The following is a 15,868-nucleotide window of genomic DNA, read 5'->3' on the forward strand; positions in this document are numbered from 1 at the left end:
TCCAGGTCATGTGGCCAGCATGACTAAGCCGCTTCTGGCGTAACGGAACACCAACACCAGAGCAGCACATGGAAACGCCATTTACCTATTAATCTACTTGCACTTTTAGGCGTGCTTTCGAACTACTAGGTTGGCAGGAGCTGGGACCGAGCAACGGGAGCTCACCCTGTCATGGGGATTCGAACTGCCATCCTTCTGATCGGCAAGCCCAAGGGTCAACAGTTTAGACCACAGGGCCACCCGCGTCCCATTGTTAATATCCCTCAGTTGCTCTCTATTGTTCCTTGAGGAACATAGCTCAGCCACAGGAATTCTTCTGCAGCTTGCATTCTCACTTCATGTCCCAAATAATCAAAATACTAGCATTTGGTAATTTATAGGGTTTAGGGGAGTCACCCACCCTTAAATCTATAACAATATCAAGCTGATGTAACAGCACAGCACCCACTAGAGTGAAATATGGGTACCTTGGAATCCGAGTTAAGTAGCTCAAAACTTTTGTCACAACCTCTTCAGGCATTTGGTTGAAATTAGAATTTTCAGGAAATGTTATGATCCAGCCGTTGTCTTTCCCTCTTCCACCTAGTTTGGAAGAGAGGGTTGGGTGGGAATAAGCAGACATCCTAAACCAGCTGCTAAAACCATTCAACACATGTGCCTGCTGGGGGAGGCAGGGTCACGGTCAAAGACCCATTACTATTTCTGCAGCAGGTTCACTGTCTCCAGCATCTTAAAGCTGCCCAATCAGCATGCAAGGGGACCTTTTCACCACAAAGAAGGAGTCTTCTCACCCTGGGTGCTACTTGGAGCTCGTCTGGAATGAGATGAGGCAGCCCCTGAGGACTGGCTCCAAGGGCCCCTCTGGAGAAAGAACATGGGGAGAATGACCAGGAGGAGTTGTTCTGCATGCTCCAGAGCTAAGTGTTTAGGAACACTGAGAATGCAAGGGGCTTATGTGCAATGGGACTTCAAGTAAAACAGAACTCAAGTCACTCTGAAATAAGACACTGGAGCACTCCTAATCATTTGCCCGTGTACGTGCATAGCTCTAGCTGAAGGGCAACAAATGCAGATCTGCACTGGTTGTTGAATTGCATCGCTAATTATTATTACCATATATTGATAAGATTATTGAATACTTTTTGAAGGGGGCATGGCTGTGACTATCATGAAGGGGTCCAACTACACTACTATGTGACCATGAAACTAACCTAAATGGAGCCCTTATTTATTATGCTAACTGCTGTGGACTTGCATTTCACTTCCGTCTCAAACTGCACTGTCCACCCCTGGTCCCAGCAGAGCCCTTGTTCAGTCTCAAACTGGTCCCAGCAATGTGGGGTGGGGTTTCCTTTAATTTTGCCTATTTATATCACACTCTAAAAAAGTATTTGGGAGACAAAGAAGAGCTTGCCATACTCACCAGAAAGAAATGCAAATTCTTTCTTCAAGTCCTCAACAATGTCCTTTGCACGTGTTGGAAGAGATGACTCTGGCAAAAAAGGAACATGAAATGCATGGCTTAATCATTGCGTAGCTTGAACCTGTCACATCTATATCCCACTTTCTCCAGGCTTCTCCTTCCTGCATCTCCATCATCCATTGACTCGAGTGCCTGCTCTTCCCTTTCTATATCCTCCGTGTGGGAGAGTCATAGCTCATTGGCAGAGTACCTGCTTTGGATGCAGACGGTCCCAGGCTCAAACCCTAGCATCTCCTGATGGAAAAGGATATCATCCTCTCTGTGATATCTCCCCCATTCCAGCTGGCCATTCCAATAACTCTGTAATTAAGGAAGCATGTCTGAGTTTGCTTTTCTCCCTCCCAATCCATTTTCCTTTTGGTTGTGTATTGTTTTGGATTGTCAACCTGAAGGAAGGAACTATCTCATCGCTGACATCTGTAAGTCAGTCTGGAGTAGGTCCATCTACACAACCTCGAGTTCATTCAACCTGCGAACAGAGCTGATGCAACTCTGCACAATCAACAACCCTGCATTTTGCAGGATCCCAGATTGTTCACGTAACTTATGTACTGTACACATCTAGATGTGTTCACAGCTTGAAAAACATCTAGATGAGTCAAGGCAGGGCCAGGAGGTACGATTTTTGCCCTCCTTCCTTTCGGGCCGTCAGTGTGCTGCAAAGAGCTACCTGCAGGCAGGCAGGCAGCCCACAACAAATCCTTTCAGAGGGCTAAAACTTTGAGCCTGGGTTTTATGAACAACAAGACCAGGGCAAGAACAGGGTCAGCAAAAGGTTACAGAGAAGGTGATGTTCTTGAGTCACAGTCACAGCATGTGCAGTAATTAATGTCCTTTTAAGGAGGGCTGGTTCAGTGCTGCCTGTTATTTATCTTCCCTGCCCCTCACCAGAACTGCCCACACCATTTGCAAACAGCAGGTATACTACACACCTGTCTAGCCACCTAAAAAACTCATTACTCTTCTCGATACCAATCAACTGCTCTTTGTGGAACACAATCCCAATTGTGATTTATAAAAAAGGAACAGGCGAGGGCTTTGTCAAAGGGCCAGAGCGCTACCAAGGAAACCCAGAAATGGGAGAAAGAGCTGGTTTGCGGATTCTTTCGGGTGCCCAGGAAAGAAGAAGAAGAAGAAGAAGAAGAAGAAGAAGAAGAAGAAGAAGAAGAAGAAGAGTAGTAGTAGTAGTAGTAGTAGTAGTTTGGATTTGATATCCCGTTTTATGACTACCTGAAGGAGTCTCAAAGCGGCTAACATTCTCCTTTCCCTTCCTCCCCCACAACAAACACTCTGTGAGGTGAGTGAGGCTGAGAGACTTCAGAGAAGTGTGACTGGCCCAAGGTCACCCAGCAGCTGCAGGTGGAGGAGTGGGGACGCAAACCCGGTTTACCAGATTACGAGTCCACCGCTCTTAACCACTACACCACCCTGTTTCCACCCAAGTCAACAAGAAAGGAGCTTGGGACTGCTGTCTGCAGTGGCTTCATTTTCACATTGCCCTTGCGAATGTTTTGTGAACACAGCCCAACGACTAGAAATTTGAGCTTAGACCCAGGCAGCCCAAATCCCTAGAAATATCACTGGATAACCTCAGATCAGTTGCCTCTGGCCAAAGTACCTTGCAAGGTTCTTGTGAAGATTTACCGTGCGTGCGTGGGAAGGAAACTGAGCATGCCGTACTTTAACTCTTCCCCAGGCTTCATTGCCAGGGCCAGCGGAAGGCAAGCTGACCTTTCCCCAGCCACACCCCAAATATGTGTACGGAAGTCGACTACACTGGCATCTGAATCTTTCTGCAATTCTCAGCCCAACTACTGACCATGCTGGTTGGGTCTGTTCTTTTCTGAGCCTTTTCCAGCTTTGCAACATCTTTTTTGAGAGGTATTGGGGAGCTGCCACCAGTGAGTGATAGAGCAAGATGGGTAGTATCAGGGCTTCCTGCTCCTATTTTAGGGGAAAGCCTGCAGACCAGAGCAAATGCCTTTCAAGCAGAAGTTCCCAGGTTCAATCTCCACCATCTCCAGGTTGCTCTACAACTGTCCCTGCTCTGAAGCCCTGGCGAGCTGCTGCCGGTCTGTAAGGACAATACTGAGATAAGTGGACCAATGGTCCAACCCTGTATATGTTGCAACAGACCGGAATCTTTAAGTGCATTAAAGCATATTCTGTTTTAAAATAGCACGGCCAATCCGAAAACAGTTGGGTATATCTACCACTAGAGCTCCCTTGCAGTAGTGGCTTTGGGCTGCAAAATAAGATCTGTAATTATATGTCCCAAATTTCCTCTAATCCTCTAATGGCTTTCCAGCCTGAAGGAGGGAGGCTCTTAATTAAAGCAAGTCAAACTGGATTTCCATTATTGGCCGAGATTAGCTGCCTCTTTGGTTGGAAAGAATAAAATTGATGCTACTTGTGGAATAGGAGGAAAGAAGCCATGGAAGAACTGGAGGGGTTACAAGACATCCCTATGTGGCAGGAGGGGGAGAGGCTCCACAAAGCCAGGGAATTGGGAGCTGAAGCTGATGCCTCAACAGAGGTACCCCACTGATCATTAAAATGCATTGTGCAATGTCACAAATTACATTTTCTTACAACTAGGGATATGAGAAATTTGATTCAGTTCTCATTTAAAGGCAAAGCTCCCATGATTCCCCATGAAAACAATAGGAAAGTACTGTATGCCAGAATACCACCGCAAATTTGTCACTTTACATGGAAATGATCACTGAACATGCACTATATTCCAATAGTTTTCTGTCTTCTACATCACGTGAATGCTCAAACATAATGCAGAAGTTAACAATCAGGGAAATGGAATAAACTGCTTTGTGAATGCAGCCTAAATTACAGTGGATCAGAAGCAGCACTTCACTGTTAAGGGGGAAATCCATCTCGCTCCCTTGTTTGCACATCTGGATAGTCACGGTGCTGTTAACACAGAGTAGTCATCCCTTATCTTATCTACCTTTCCAATGGGTTCTCTCCTCTGTTCATGGGGATCTTTCCATTTCGTCATGCCAAGGCACGGTAAATATGAAGCAGAAATGTGAGCACACTCCTAACAATGCAGAAGCACAAACGGAAAAAGCAGAAGCACAAAAAGATGGGAAGGATAAGAGCCAGGGAGTAAAGTGACACCAAGGCTCAGCTGAGGGCAGCTGAGCCACATCCAGCCACAAGCAGAGGAGACTGATCCCTCTAACAAGGGCCTTTTCTAGCTAGAGCAAAGTGGTGTAGGAAATAAACCAAACACGAGCCAGGAAAGTCCTCCTTTCAAATCCTGGCAAGAGAGCCCTGAAGTGACGAGTCATAAAACTGTGGAGTTGGAAGGGACCCTGAGGATCATTTCATCCCAACCCCCTGCAATGCAGGGAGCGCAGCAAAAGAACCCCTGACAGAAGGCCATCAAGATGATATCTCAGTTGCTCAGAGCCTCTTAATTATAAAAGTCGTGGGTTCAAGTCCCGGGTTGGGGAAAAGATTGCTGCATTGCAGGGGGTTGGCCTAGATGACCCTCGTGACCCTTTCTAACTCCACAATTCTATGATTCTAAGATGGTCATTTTCTCCTTTGCAGGATGGTGATGATTGTGGCTGGCTGTTGAAAGCAATCCCTGGTCATTCTTGCAAGATTTGATCGCAGACCAAGCGTTCTTTGGAGGAAGAGGATCTCATTTCAGGGTGAAGGTACACAACGTCCCAAAAGGGATTTCTGCAACACAAAGGGTGTGTGTCTGTGTAAAAGTGGCACTAAATTCCCCAGTGCATGAAAATAATAACACTGGGACAAAGGCACAGTAGGTTCCTACAAGCACAAAAAAGAATCTTGCAAAAGCTTCCAACCTTTGGTGCTTAAATAGCCATTTTGTGAAAGGGTGTGGAATTTCTGCCAAAGTAGAATCTCATAATTTAACAACAGAGCCCAGCCCTACAAAGCTGTTCCGCCAGGCCTTTGGTTGGGGTTCAGTCTGACTCCCTCTCCCCTTTCATAAGAACTTGCATGAAAGTGGCCTTCCAATTTTTCTCACAGGCTAATAGAAGTTCAGCACAAACAGTTGGGCCTGGTGAGCATTTAAGGTCCCCAACCCTAATCTGCAGGTTGCCATCTGATTGGATTTTATTCTGATCCTGATCTGATTTTAATTGATTGCCTGATTTTATGTTAATGTGTTATATATTTGATGTTAGTTGCTCTGAGCCCGGTTTTGGCCAGGGAGGGCGGGGTATAAATAAAAAAAAACATTATTATTATTATTATTATTATTATTATTATTATTATTATTATTCCTGTTTCCTTTTGTGCCTTTTGGGCTGTTAAGGGTGACAGCGGGGACTCTTCAGAGAACCATAAAATCCTATTCCTAGAAGCCAAAGGAACCAAATATTTGAAATGAAGAAATGATCCTAAAACACACTAGAAATAAAAGCAGATATACAGGGACCATGGAATTAAATGGCACTCCCTACTTCCCAATTTGCAATCCAAAACAAATCTTTCTACCCAACACACACCTGCTGTCACTTTTTATAATTATTACAGTAAACAATTAGGACGCTGGGACCCACCACACCAGTTAATTCTGGTGTGACATGTGTAGGGTTTTAAACGTCCAGTATGGCTGTTTCAATCTGCTTCTCCCTCCTTGAGACACTCTCTTCAGCTTACGAAAGCATCCAAAGCCTTTTGGGACGTTGTTGCCCTATATTCTGAAAGCTCTGTAACGGCATCTGAAGCATCTATTTTTAATAGGATGCACAGCTATGAGCTTTGGATAAAATATTTTTTGCAGTGGGGCAGGGTGGGTGGAGAGACAAAATAATCTAGAAGGGCAATCTGGAAGATGGGGGGGGGATTTAAAAAGGTACAACTACAATAAATCACATCATATTTCCATATGGAGCAGTCTAAATCTGGACAGAGTGTATCCATACTAAGGTATTAAATCAAATGTGTTTACAATTATTTTTAAAAACACTTTTTAGGATAGAGACAGGCTTCCAAAGCAGCAAAGTGTAATTCGAACACAAAAACAAACAAGCGAAAAGCAAAACCTTGCGCCTTGTTTATTGGGTATAATAGAGGTGTAGTGATAAATACAACTAAATAAAATATTCAAGAAGCAGCATTTTAAAAGACCAATCATGCAGTCCTCCACAGCTATAAAAACATGATTGGCAGTAATAAAAGAAGAAGAGTTTGGATTTGATATCCCGCTTTATCACTCCCCTTCAGGAGTCTCAAAGCGGCTAACATTCTCCTTTTCCTTCCTCCCCCACAACAAACACTCTGTGAGGTGAGTGGGGCTGAGAGACTTCAAAGAAGTGTGACTGGCCCAAGGTCACCCAGCAGCTGCATGTGGAGGAGCGGATACGCGAACCCGGTTCCCCAGATTACGATACTACCACTCTTAACCACTACACCACACTGGTCACACTCCAGAAAAACTGCTAATTAGGGGGTTGGGGAGTTTAATAGGAAAGACAGCATTAGTCATAGAAAAGCAAAAATGGCTTCAGCAGACACCTAAAAGGTAGCAATGGTGGTGCCAGGCAAATGTCCTGGGGACCCACAAAGGGGGTCCCATCACTCAGAATCCCCCAACTCTGGTTTAGTTGGGAAAGGGATGAAGCTCAGTGACAGAGCCTCTGCTTTGCAGTCAGAAAGTCCCAGGATCAATCCTAGGTTCAGTCGCCAGCATGTCCAAATAGGGCTGGAAAGCCTGCAGAGCTCCTGCCAACCAGTGTTGACAATACAAGGGCCCACAGTCTGTGTCAAGATAAGGCAGCATACGGAGTTCTTTAAGAATATCCATAGTTCGGTGGTGAAGAGAATGCTTTCCATATTGAAGATCCCTGGTCCAAACGCCAGCTTCTCCAAAAGACTTTACCTGAAATCTTTGATAGATGCTGCCAGCCAGTGTTGACAGTACTGAGCTAGTTTGACCCATGGTCTGGCTTGGTCTAAGGCAGGTTCCTACATTTACAATAAGCTTAAAAAGTTATAGCAGCACAATAATAATAGCAGCCACTGAATCATTTTCCTTTCATTGGGTGCTCTCCACAGTGGCCCAACAAACAGATACCTCCAGGAAGAGAATAAGCAAGGACAGAAAGCAAAAACCTGAGGGCCATATTTCCTTCTGGGCAACCTTTCAAGGGCCACATGCCAGAGGCGGGTGGGGTCAGAGGTAAAAATGGGTGGAGCAATGAATGTGAACCAGAGCTTTAAAGAGCAGGCTACTTTCTGCACGTGCTTGTCATGGACCGGCTGGACATAGAAGAGTGGTTGGGAAGACCAGAGCCCAGGGATTGGTGGTGGGACAATGATGACTGGTCAGATGGAGAAGACTGGGAGGAGGTGTAAAAAGCTGAAGGGGGAGCAGGGCTTAGTGAGCAGAGAAAATCTATGGCAGAGAGAAGTCCAGAATCAGAGGCAGAAGCTGAAGCAGGAGAGGAGGGAGGCCAAGAGGCAGAGATGAGACACAAGACCTACCCACCTTGGAAGATTGGCAGATGCAACTAATAGACTATATGGAGATGGCGGAAATGACTGGCAGAATCCGAGACCAGGGAGAGGAGTCGGTGGAGGAAGATTGGAAGAAATTTAAAATTTATTTGCAGAAATATTGTAAAATTTATGAATGTTAAGGACATTGAAATGAGTTGCAGGGGCTTTAGCAACAAAGTAAAATGTAAGATTGGATTAACAATAGATAAATTAAATAGGATGTGAATTTGCTGAATCAATTTCTAAAAAGGGATACAAGAACGGGAGACGTGAGGAAGTCGGGAAAATAAGATGAGAAACTAAGAAAGAGGGAATTTTTGTTTTTTGTTATTATATGTGTTTTTATCTCTCTTTTTTTCTTTTGATGTGTTCAATGTTTGTATTTTTGTATTGTATTGTTTTTTGTGACTTTCTTTGTCTTTGTATGCCTTTTTATTGTGAAAACTTAATAAAATATTTATGAAAAGTTAAAAAAAAAAAACAAGAGGCAGAGATGAGTCTGGCTGGAGAAGAGCCACGGGTATCTCCCCTTCCTGCTGCAACAAGATCTCCTCCCCACTTCTGTCCCAGAACCAGAAGAGGCATGAAAAGGGTGGAGGAGAAGTTAGCTTCATGCAGGCGCAGTCTCAGGTTGCCTGGAGAGGAGAGGACTTAGGCAGCTGGGGAGGGGGGGAGCTTTCAGTCTCAGCAACTGATCCATGGGACAAAACCTACCAGGGGTGAGCTGCTGTGCTCATTAGGCCTGACATTCTGCCACATCTGTGAAGATCATGTTTTTGCTAATGAAGAGTTAATTCCAACTTGCACAGTGTGATTTACTGCCCCCTTGGCTCCTGACAACACTCAGCACACTTATTTCTGTATTTTTCTTAAAGGCAAGCAAGAAGCCTTATCATTATGAGAGTTCAAGGACACATTCCACCCAGGCAAAAACACTCAGGGAGGGTTTGAAGCGAGAAGGATGAGGGGTGTGGCCCCAAGAGGCTTCTAAGGGCCAGAGAGTGAGACTCGGAGGACTGTACTTGTCCCCTAGCTCTGAGGTTACCCATTCCTGATAGTGCAAAAAACACAGTAAGAAAAATTGTTATTATTACTATGTCTACATCTAAAATTAGGTCAGTTTTACCATAAACAGAACAATATTTATACAATAGTTCAGAATGCTCAAAACACACACAGAGATAACATGATTTCTCAACTTTCATGGTTAGGAAACCCCAACTAAATTTACTACTGAATAGCACAGTGAGCCAGGTCAAGCCCTCATGCCTGCCATCAGGAAGCTGAGGAGTAATAGGGTCATGGTGGGAACCCTCCCAGGGCCAGAGGAATGGAGATTTCCCCTCCCTGCACGAAAGCCTCCTTCTTACAAACAGCAGCTGAAGTGGCAGACCTGTGTCTGGCAGACAGCATCGCACCAGACTCAAGAGCTTATACAATTGCATGATAGAAAGCAAGGAAGCCTGTGGCGCACTGTTGTTGCTTTTCTCCTCCATGCAGGAAAATGTTGTGTGAAGGATGAGCATTTCACACTACAAGCCAGCACCTGCAGCCTGAAGCAGTACAGCCTCTGGACAAACCTCACTCAGCTGCTGTTTGCTAGAGTAAAAACCCAGTTCTTGTCGATAGCCGCTTGCATTACATCCTTTCGCAATTGCCCAAGTTCCAGCACAGCATCCTTTCTCCCACCGAGAAGGATGCAGCCTGACAAGTCACCTGCTCTAGCAGTTTACATGTCTCACTGCCACACCTGCTCCAGGACAAGCCCCAGCATTCCCAACAGCTTGATTCACCTGCTTTTTACGTCAATGTTGCTGCTTCAGGTTAATTGCTACCGACTCCCAGGGAGGTATGTTATGATTCCCCAAAGCCACCCATGATCAGAGTACTGTTTTGATGGCTGCAAGCAGATCTCTCTTTAGAGGACGGGTGGGGAGCCTGTGACCCTCCAGATGTTGGGAGACCCCAACTCCCAGTGACCAACACATGAGTCTGTTCACACATTCACACGACGCACTTACATGCGTATATGAATCAGTTCACAGCTGTGGACTGCGGAGGGAGTTAGCAGCTCAGTCAACAGTGACTGGCAGATGGTTTCAGGAAGGGGATATGTACCAGCCCTACTTGGAGATGTTGAGAATTGAGCCTGGGCCCTCTCAACCACCTAGCTGCAGCCCCAGTACAGTACACAGGTAGCTGCTTCATTCAACCCAACTCAAACCATTAGTACACCAAACAACTACACCAGGGATGAGGAACCTTTCTGGCCCAGCGGATCAGTGGGTCCACTTTGGCAGCTGGATGGGACCAGCCACCTGAGATCATAAGCGAATGGTCCCTCCTACCTGTCAGAGTTAATTCATGGGGTGGGTGGTCTGCTTCCCCAGTGTGCTCACTGCAGGTAATACTGTACATTGGAGAAGATGCACCAAGCTGCATTAAACCCCTGCCTCCCATCCATCAACTGATGTGACCCAGTGATGTCAGCTGATTGACAAATGGATGTGGGTGGGAGGTTAATGGCCTCATGGGCCAAACAGAACCACAGACAGGTCAAGAGTGACCTATAGGCCAGCAACCCACCCCAGGTCCACCGGTCTACACTGTCAGTGGCTCTCTGGGGTTTCAGGTGGCTGGGGGGGGGTCATTCCCAACCGAACACATAGAAAACTGAACCACCAGCAAGGCTGCACACCAATGGTTGTGGCCCAGGGTCCCCCAAACTTCTCACTTGCACAGGAACACATCCATCCTTATTTCCCAAAGTCAGTGATGATCGCTGGAGATTTTGCAAGCCCCCCCCCCCCCACCGCAGAGCAAATGTTGGAATGACAAGGGAGTTGGGAACTATCAGCCTCTGGGCCAAATCCATTCATCTGCTGGTAGTGAAAGAGGGCTACTGAAGGAGTTGGGGGCTGTGGGCCACTTTGGACGCAAGGCGTCCCTAGACCACCCATCCCTGCCCAGTTCCCAGAATGATCTATCAGCAAAGGTAGTCACTGAATGAGTAGGATACACTACTTGCTTCAGGACTTTCAAATTCCTAAAATGCTAAGATGTCATAGTGGGAGAAGAACATTGAGGATCACATTCCCTTTTTGGCAGCTTTCAAAGGGCCACTTGCCAGCACTGGGTGGAACCAGAAAATAAGTGGGAAGGACAACAAATGTAAGCTTTACATTTGTACACATTATTATTATTATTATTATTATTATTATTACTACAGTGGTACCTCTGGTTACGTACTTAATTCGTTCCGGAGGTCCGTACTTAACCTGAAGCTGTTCTTAACCTGAAGTGTCACTTTAGCTAATGGGGCCTCCTGCTGCCGCCGCGACGCCAGAGCACAATTTCTGTTCTTATCCTGAAGCAAAGTTCTTAACCCGAGGTACTATTTCTGGGTTAGAAGAGTCTGTAACCTGAAGTGTATGTAACCTGAAGTGTATGTAACCCGAGGTGCCACTGTATTACTACTACTACTACTACTACTATTATCCTTAGTAGAGTAGGCTAGTTTACACACCCACCCACCACCACCAGCAGCAGCAGGAGCAGCAGCAGCAGCATCTTCCCAGAAAAACCTGTCTGAAATCCTGCTGCCATTCAGTGTAGGCAATACTGAGCTAGATGGCCCAACGCTTCTGACTCAGTATGAGGAGTTTGTGTTCCTAGGTTCCAGTTCAAGGTCACATTCTAGCTAGAGAAAACTCAAGGAAGGTGCACAGAGCATGGCTATTAAAAAGGGTGGTCCAGGGAGAGTTAGAGAGCCAGTCTGAGTGTCTTGGGGGCCACATTTGGCTGCTAGGCCTAAAGTCCCTCATCCCTTTCTGTTCACAGCACTCTGCATCCATCAGAATGGAAGCTGCTCCTCCCTCCAAGGCTGCAACACCTGTAGATTGTCCTTGTATGCACAGAAAGAAGCCCCACCAGTGAATACATAGCATTGCCAACTTCTCAATTGCCCTCACTTGCTCTGCATGCACCAGCAAGAGGAAACCACGGTTATCTCCATGGAGCGAAGGGGCCTGAGTGGGGAAGGGCACCGGTGCACCTGCTGATTTTTGCAACTCGACCCTTCTTTAAGACGCAAGACAGGTCAGTTGGCAACCCTCATGCGTCCATCCCCCAAAATGTTATTATTAGCAGATTGAATGCTGTAGCGATGCAGCCCATCTTTGGGAGGGAAGAGGGGGTCCGTGAGAAGCCCCTCTGTAACTCCCCCACCCCCCGTCGCGGGGTAACTTCTGTGCCTTGGCGAGGGCGGGGGGGGAGAGGGAGATTGCCGGTAGAAATGGCAGCGGAGCGGGCAGAGAGAGGACACCCGCCCCCGACCCTCGCTGCATTGCAGCTGCTGTTGCTGCCCGGCCAGAGGCGGCGACTTACCGGCAGCGGCCAAGGACTCGGCCCTGACTGTGGCTCGCAGGAGCCGGTAGTAGAGCTCCATCTCCGCCTCGGAGATCCGAGTCAGCGGCAGGCGCAGCTCCAGCGAAGAGCCGGACAGGGCCATGCCGGCTCGGCGGCTACTCCCGGCCGGAGGAGACGGAGGCTGCGCCCTCCATAGCCCGCCTCCGTCGAGGAGTTCTTCCCGGGGCGCTCCCGGCTCCAGCTCCCTCCTTCCCTTCCCGGCGATCGGGAGACAGGAAGAGCCCAGCGCCCCAGCTCGGCGCTCTCTTGCCTCGGCGGCCCGCGAAGTCTCTCCACGACGGCGAGGCGCAAGGACCTTCGCGCCCTGGAGAGGAGGGCGCACGGGCTGGGCGGAGCGCCTGGATGAGTTTCTGCCCGGCAGCTGCTTTGGGCACCCGTGCTTTGGGTCCGCCTCGCTCTGTGCTTCTTTTTCCCGAAGGCTTGTTTTATTTATTTAAATGCTCTGCATCAGCCCCCCGCCTTTTCCTCCAAGGAGCTCAATGTGGTGCATGGCCCTCCCTTCCTCATTTAGTATCCCCACAACAACCCTGTGAGCAGGGCTGGATTTAGGTTTGATGAGGCCCTAAGCCAGGGGTCAGCAAACTTTTTCAGCAGGGGGCTGGTCCCAGTGGCGTAGCGTGGGTTGTCAGCACCCGGGGCAAGGCAAGTAATTTGCGCCCCCTAACCCGTGGATTTGTGCCCCCTAACCCTAACACCCAGATGTTGCGCCCGGTGCGGCTGCCCCCCCCTGCACCCCCCACGCTATGCCACTGGCTGGTCCACTATCCCTCAGCCCTTGTGGGGGCTGGACTATATTTTTTTTTGGGGGGGGATGAACGAATCCCTATGCCCCACAAATATTCCAGAGATGTATTTTAAATAAAAGCACACATTCTTTTCATGTACAGTGGTACCTCGGGTTAAGTATTTAATTCGTTCCGGACGTCCATTTCCTCAGCCATTCTCTTTTTGTTGGAATGCTATCCTTTTCCCAATAGCTAGCAATCAAAACTCTCACCGCTGTTGTCACGTACAGTGGTACCTCAGGTTACATACGCTTCAGGTTACAGACTCCGCTAACCCAGAAATAGTGCTTCAGGTTAAGAACTTTGCTTCAGGATGAGAACAGAAATCGTGCTCTGGCGGAGCGGGAGCAGCAGGAGGCCCCTTTTAGCTAAAGTGGTGCTTCAGGTTAAGAACAGTTTCAGGTTAAGTACAGACCTCCGGAACGAATTAAGTACCTGAGGTACCACTGTATAAGAATATGTTAGTTTTATCCTTTGGGATATCTTTATCAAGAATTCCTAGTAGATATGCTTCTGCCTTTTTATTGTGTGATGCCCTTATCAATTTTTTTATCCCGTCGTGGATCATGTCCCAAAAGGTTTTAATCTTTGAGCAAGTCCACCACATGTGGTATAACGTGCCTTTTGTCCTATTACATTTCCAGCATTTATTGTTGTTCATTTTATTCATTTTTGACAATCTGTCAGGAGTTAAGTACCATCTATGATGAATTTTTCTGTAAGGTAAAGGTAAAGGTACCCCTGCCCGAACGGGCCAGTCTTGACAGACTCTGGGGTTTGTGCGCCCATCTCACTCAAGAGGCCGGGGGCCAGCGCTGTCCGGAGACACTTCCAGGTCACGTGGCCAGCGTGACAAAGCTGCATCTGGCGAGCCAGCGCAGCACACGGAACGCCGTTTACCTTCCCGCTGGTAAGCGGTACCTATTTATCTACTTGCACCCAGGGGTGCTTTCAAACTGCTAGGTTGGCAGGCGCTGGGACCGAGCAGCGGGAGCGCACCCCGCCGCGGGGATTCGAACCGCCGACCTTTCGATCGGCAAGCCCTAGGCGCTGAGGCTTTTACCCACAGCGCCACCCGCGTCCCTAGAATTTTTCTGTAGTTCTCCTTTAATAGGTCACACGCTGTAAAATTTATGTTTTTCTCACCCTTACATGGGTTTTGGATATACCATATTTTTCGCTCTATAGGACGCACTTTCCCCCCTCCAAAATTAAGGGGAAATGTGTGTGCGTCCTATGGAGCGAATGCAGGCTCCTTGGCTTCAGTGATAGCAACGCGAAGCCTCCCAAGCGCAGAGGGAGCGCTCCCAGTCCCACCAGGCGATGCTGGGGACTGAACCTGATGCCTTCTGCATGCTAAGCAGTTGTTCTACCACTGAGCTATGGCCCTAGCTCACCATATTGGTGTCAGGATAACATGGAGAAGGTGGAGGCTGAAGTGTGTATGCTCTGTGGAGGAAAGGTGGGATAGAAGTATAAGAAGGAATAAAGTATGGAAACTAGCCTCTAAGTGAATAAACTACAGTATATTTTTAACTTACTCGCCAAATAATTTGTATATAAATGATAAAAGTGGTATATACATTTTGTTAAATAAAAAAAGAGGAAATGTTCAGACTTTCAAACAGTATGTTATGCCTGAGCCTTCATTGCTGAAATTCCCAAAAGCATTTTCATGCTCACAAACACCTGATGAAGGGACCATTGTGACATAACCCATTCAAGGAGAGTGAAGGGGCAACAGGCTGTCAACAGTGGCAGTAGTTGGGGGCTCCCATCTATTAAAAAGCCACAGAAAGTCTTTTCCTACTGCCTGAGGAATTACTCCCTTCTTTAACGTTCATAATTGCTGGATCGATTTAACAGGACTGGAGCTAACATTTGCTTGGATTTGGCACCATTGCTAGGGAACTGCCTGCTGCGTCCTCCGCTTTGAAGTCACCCTGGACTTTGGGCCTCCAGCACCTTCTTCAGCATGTCCAACCCATCTAAGAGCCGTATGATACTGGTGTTCCACTGGGTTAGGAGGAAGCCCCTGACAGAGAAGCCGTGCTCCACCATCTCGGCCAGACCTTTTGCCTCTGCACCGGCTTGCAACACTCCTCACATTTCACCCTACTTCACGAGGAGCAAGACACAACCCGCTCCGCTCAGGAGGTCCAGCAGGCGCAAGGTGCTGCGATTGCCGAATCTCACCGACCCCAAGTTTTTAAGATCTGTCATTGGCAGCGTTGGCCGGAAGAGAGCCCGCAGGCATTGCAAGCAAAAGAAGACTCCAGTGGAAACAGGAAAAGGGGTGAGGGCTAGGCTAGAGGCAAGAAGGCTCCAAAGCTATTTGCAGGGTGGGATTGCTTTGGAAGATGCCTTCTCACAATCTCTACCCTTGAACCACGTAAGGACATAAGAAGTGCCTGCTGCATGAGGCCACATTGGCCTGTTTGGTCCAGTATCCTGTTCTCACAGTGGCCAGCCAGAGGCCTGTGGAAACAAGAGCATTCTGTATTCCCTTCCTGCATCTTCCAGCAACTACTATTCACAAACGTTACTGCCACTGACTGTGGAGGTAGAGCATAGTCATCGTGCCTAGTGGCCATTGATAGCCTTTCCTGCATAAAACCATCCAAGTTGGGGGCCGTCACAGCTTTCTGTGGGATTGAGCTTCCAG

At 47.6% G+C, this 15,868-nt stretch overlaps 1 protein-coding gene across 3 annotated transcripts in view; it reads right to left on the reverse strand.

The window, feature by feature from the left end:
* The window catches only part of MCF2 (MCF.2 cell line derived transforming sequence), a 77,199-nt gene extending 64,264 nt beyond the window's left edge, over nucleotides 1–12,935 (reverse strand). The window contains exons 1-3 of one of the 3 annotated variants that reach the window (XM_082207191.1): nucleotides 12,377–12,935; nucleotides 1,424–1,492; nucleotides 468–582 (exon numbers count right to left, since the gene is read on the reverse strand). In XM_082207191.1, coding sequence (XP_082063317.1) covers nucleotides 468–582; nucleotides 1,424–1,492; nucleotides 12,377–12,500 — 308 coding nt within the window. In that variant the 5' untranslated portion in view covers nucleotides 12,501–12,935. Of the gene's footprint in view, nucleotides 1–467; nucleotides 583–1,423; nucleotides 1,493–12,376 lie in introns of those variants that run through there. The other 2 variants (XM_082207190.1, XM_082207193.1) reach the window with 2 other exon arrangements.
* Between the last annotated feature and the right edge of the window lie 2,933 nt (nucleotides 12,936–15,868).

This window comes from Podarcis vaucheri (assembly GCF_965113315.1).
Source record: "Podarcis vaucheri genome assembly, chromosome: Z".
Lineage (NCBI taxonomy): Eukaryota > Metazoa > Chordata > Lepidosauria > Squamata > Lacertidae > Podarcis > Podarcis vaucheri.